At 34.4% G+C, this 4,527-nt stretch overlaps 1 protein-coding gene across 2 annotated transcripts; it reads left to right on the top strand.

Moving 5' to 3' along the window:
• Positions 1-618: 618 nt before the first annotated feature.
• Positions 619-3,667, top strand: LOC117100878. 2 transcript variants are annotated; one of them, XM_033240714.1, is made up of 6 exons: positions 619-1,087; positions 1,996-2,093; positions 2,255-2,297; positions 2,660-2,901; positions 3,030-3,119; positions 3,286-3,667. In XM_033240714.1, the coding sequence occupies exons 1-6, from the start codon at positions 835-837 to the stop codon at positions 3,496-3,498; spliced, it is 939 nt and encodes a 312-aa protein (XP_033096605.1). In that variant the 5' UTR covers positions 619-834; the 3' UTR covers positions 3,499-3,667. The 2 variants fall into 2 exon arrangements, with proteins under 2 accessions (XP_033096605.1, XP_033096611.1); XM_033240720.1 differs by lacking the exons at positions 619-1,087; positions 1,996-2,093; positions 2,255-2,297 and adding exons at positions 1,497-1,589; positions 1,750-1,792 and having other exon boundaries at positions 3,286-3,664.
• The last annotated feature ends 860 nt before the right edge of the window (positions 3,668-4,527 follow it).

The following is a 4,527-nucleotide window of genomic DNA, read 5'->3' as shown; positions in this document are numbered from 1 at the left end:
GTATTTTGATTAGCAATCCAGGCGGCTGTTGGTTGCGCTTTGTGATGTTTTACAGCATTTTTTTATGCTTGATTCCCACAGAATGATAGCAATATCACTCAGTATATCATTGAATATAATACTGTAAAACATTTATTCAATGATGAAAACAAAACTAATACTCTAGGCCTATATTTTTTCTGTTCCCCATCGTAATTTATTCCTCCTCTTTTTGGAATAAATCAGTTTTAATCCTTCTTTTTTGTTTTGCAAGTTGCTTTTATCTGGGTTAAACTGCTATCCGTAATCACAAATGGGTATGATCAAAGTAATCGTCGCACCATTGATAAGAATATTGTTATGGGGAAAGAAATGCAACTATCGCAGTTAAAGCAATGAAAAAGGTGTATGCCTACAGATGAATGAATAGGTTAAAGACCTATCTAGTAAATATCGACATTGCAGGCCTCAATAATATTATCGATTTCTTTTCATATATAACAAATTTCATGAGGTAATTCAATGTGTAAATCAGAAATATTTATACTTAAAGCGGGGATGGTTCCAATGGAAATCTTGGCGCGTGGGCACGAAGCAATAGAAGCTTTTAATGATGCTCTAGCTGAGGGGGAAGCAGAGGTTAATCAAGAAAGGACATTTTTCATGGGCCTCGAGAGAGTCGGAAAAACATCTACTATCAAGTCATTTTTAAGGAATACGTAAGCTAAATATATTCAGTGGTTGCTTTCGCTACGTTAGTTAACCAGTTGAATTAGTTGAAGCCTTCAATAATGATTTTTGATTAACCTGTAATTCAAATATTCTTTGTATTAAATTCAATAATCGACAACTTAAATGAATGTATCATTCATTAATATCAATCCATTTCCACACATTTATTTATATATTAATTTAAATATGTACGTTCTGTACAGTAATGTGTATCTATATTATGCTTTCTGTAGTATCAATATCTTTAGATTAATCATTTCATTTTGCTTTAGATTTGATCCAAATGAGGGTATTACGGATGCAATTGCCAACACAAAGGTGTGTACTCATGAATTGCACAATGAATTGAATTGGAAGGAAGCACCACCTGATCATTGTAAGTAATGCACTTTTATACTTTTTGTACAAGTAATATAAATCCATACCGAGCCACGTGGCTCATATGTACTGTAACTCCAATTTCAAAAAGCGTGAAACGGATGAAAGCGGGATGTTCAGCTGGGGCGCTGGTCAACCGCAGGTTACACCCAGCAATTTTCTAATACCCAACTGATACAGCTGGGAGATTGAAGCAATGTAATAAAGTGCCTTGCTCAAGGACACAAGCGAAATGCACAGTGAAGGATTGAAACTAGACGTCAAGGAGGGGATTCCAAATAATTTCCAGTGCACCTAACTGCTTTCACTAAATGTGAAAACTTCCTTGTACCTATCTTATAAGTCACAGGTGAGCAAAGTGCGATCTGCGGGCCGCATGCGACCCAACAGTGATTTTTTAAATATAAAATGAAAACCTTATGTGTGCAAAAATGGCAGATTTCATAGCGAAAAAAATATTAGAACAAGAAGCGGAGAAGAATTTAGAAGTAACAAGACAAGTAAGATTTACACACTATCAACTTGATGATATTCATGAGCATTTAAGTTGGTTAATAGTGAAATATTTAATGCTACTAATAATGACAAATAATGGATAAAATCCAGCTAATGTATGTAATGGTTGATTTATTATTTCTTTTTGTTTTACAATATTTGAAGAGCGAGTCACCACCAGCTAAAAAAAAGAGGAAATATAATCAGGGTAAGACGTTCGTGTTTGCATTTCATAAGAAATTGATTTAATGAATACATTATTTTTAATCGATATTTCACACAGAGGGCCATCACATGTCAGATCAGCATTCACAAATAGATCAGTCTAAAATCAGTTATTTATAACTAAGGAAATGAAATTAATCATAGTAAATTATATCTTATTCAAATTAATTATTTATCTCTGAACAGCTGGTGCCAATGACATGTATGAAGCAAAAATGGCAGATTTCATAGCGAAAAAAGTATTAGAACAAGAAGCGGAGAAGAATTTAGAAGTAACAAGACAAGTAAGATTTACACACTATCAACTTGATGATATTCATGAGTATTTAAGTTGGTTAATAGTGAAATATTTAATGCTACTAATAATGACAAATAATGGATAAAATCCAGCTAAAGTATATAATGGTTGATTTATTATTTCTTTTTGTTTTACAAATATTTGAAGAGCGAGTCACCACCAGCTGAAAAAAAGAGGAAACATAATCAGGGTAAGACGTTCGTGTTTGCATTTCATAAGAAATTGATTTAATGAATACATTATTTTTAATCGGTATTTCACACAGAGGGCCATCACATGTCATAGCCTTGGTGCCGACGCACCTCTATTAATAACATAATACGTATGGTTGCTCATGGAACAAGTATTAAAGGTACATTGCCAAAAGAATACCACATGGAACAGCTAATAGAACTTGGAACAAGAGATAAAAAAAAACTCTCATTAACTCACTGACACTTCACTATACCAAGCACTACCTAACCTTGTAGGGTCAGTGGAAAACCCCATTATCCTACTATTTCTTGGTTTTGAAATATAAATTATAATTTTTTATTCTGAATCTTCTATAAGGACAATCATCATCGAATGTTGACGCCAGAAACCCGAAAATGGAATCAGATACCAAAGGACAGACACATACCCATTCGATGGAAGAGGTCCCCGAAACCATCGCCACTAAAGCACAGGAGCGAATAAAAGAACTCAAGTTCACAAGAGGAAATGCGACGCAAGAATGTCAAAAATCTGGCAACGATTTCATTATGAGTATCTGGGACTTCGGAGGCCAGCCAATATATCATGTGATACAACGAGTAAAGTCATTATATTGAATGAAAAATTGAATAAAATTATAGTTATTAAAATTACAAAAATAATTATTCTAGGTATTTCATTCAGTTTTCGATAGTAAAAATAATTGATTGTGATCATTTTCTTGTAGATTTTTATGGTATCTTTTGCCATTGTTTGTGTGGTATTTAACCTGGAAGATGATCTTGATGCCCCAGCTAAAGTCAGGGATCCAACCACTGTAAGCATTATTTCTTACCAACATTTATTCATTAGAAGGTTTTGCATGAATTTTATCAACTTTAAAATCAGGATTAAGTGGTCTTACACAGATGACACACAGTACATTAATACATACGATATTTTCTTTAAATTATGTTGCTGTATTTATTTCTGTTTTATTTCAGGGTGATATATACGAACATCGGATGACAAACCTTGAGTTCATTCTGTACTGGATTCGTTCAGTATATACAAACAGTAGGGATTCAGAATTGGAAGATGGGCAACTTTCACCGCCAGTACTAGTAATTGGTACGCACCTAGGCAGCCTCGAGGGGAATGAAGAGGAAAAGAAAAGAAAGGTAAACAACTATGTCATACACCCAAACACCAAGTAAACGATAAAACAGTATAAAGTACGTAACATATCATAAATATACCACAAACAAAATAGAAGGTAATAAGTTAGACCAAATAAATTAAATGTGTACAAGTTATATATGTGATACTTACTTGACACTTGATTGTGGTGGGAAAGGATTAAGCCTCAGTGGCATTTGTAAGCCCACATCGACTTAGTACTGTATTAATGATTTTGAGAAAAGAAATCTTTTTTATATATTACCATGAAACATTTTTTTATATAGCAATTTACTGAAAATGTGACTACAATAACAAATTTTCACACAAATACAAAACACATGCCAAGACGTACAGTTACAACATTTTAATTTTTTGGTTTTCTTATATATATATATATTTTCTAATATCTGAATTAAGTAATTAACGCTTTCTGTGGTATAACATTAAATTGTGTTGTGGCGAACCACTGGCAAATTATGACTGGCACAAGACCAAACAGTCATTGTTTTGTGATCATAGAGATCTGTTTCCATTTTGGATGAATAAGATTGTTTTTACATTTACCTTGACCTTGCCCACCCGACAATAAAAGGATGGCAGACAGTAAGAAAATGGCTGAACAAAGCTGTTGGATTTTTACAAAGTAAAACATACAAACAGCAATGTAATTTTTTCTCTAATTTTTTTAGAGTGCGCTGCATTATTTAACATGCACCTTATAAATAGTGGCCAACTGCATAACATTTCCATTGTGTGCTATAATATACATTGCATCACTGCAGTTGGTGAGGGGGTGGGGGGGGTGGTTGCTCCAGGATTTGCCTGACGTGGGGGTCATAGTTTCCTTGACAAGAAAAAGTGGGCCTGGTCGGGCGTTGCTCAACATCTTTGTAAACTGGTTCTGGGTGGGGAGTTCCCAAATCCCCACCCCCCCCCCACAAAAAAAATATGAAAATTTAGGGGTTTCAAAGGAAAATATATAACTTTTTTTTTTTCTCCCAGATGAATTGTGGTTTTTTTCCCGTCAGCCTGTCCCCACTTCCCCCCCCCCCCCCCAGGGGCCC

This window comes from Anneissia japonica, unplaced genomic scaffold (assembly GCF_011630105.1).
Source record: "Anneissia japonica isolate Jap-2015-1 unplaced genomic scaffold, ASM1163010v1 scaffold904_len716149_cov161, whole genome shotgun sequence".
NCBI lineage: Eukaryota > Metazoa > Echinodermata > Crinoidea > Comatulida > Comatulidae > Anneissia > Anneissia japonica.
Note: the sequence above shows the minus strand (reverse complement) of the source record. Positions and strands in the feature narration are given on the sequence as shown.

What these genes read in the sequence shown, in the direction of transcription:
- LOC117100878 (XM_033240714.1), top strand. Translation starts at nt 835, where the DNA reads ATGAATGTATCATTCATTAATATCAATCCATTTCCACACATTTATTTA. An exon ending in GGAAGCACCACCTGATCATT is followed by an intron (nt 1,088 to 1,995) that starts GTAAGTAATGCA and finishes ATCTCTGAACAG; the next exon opens with CTGGTGCCAATGACATGTAT. An exon ending in AAGTCAGGGATCCAACCACT is followed by an intron (nt 3,120 to 3,285) that starts GTAAGCATTATT and finishes GTTTTATTTCAG; the next exon opens with GGTGATATATACGAACATCG.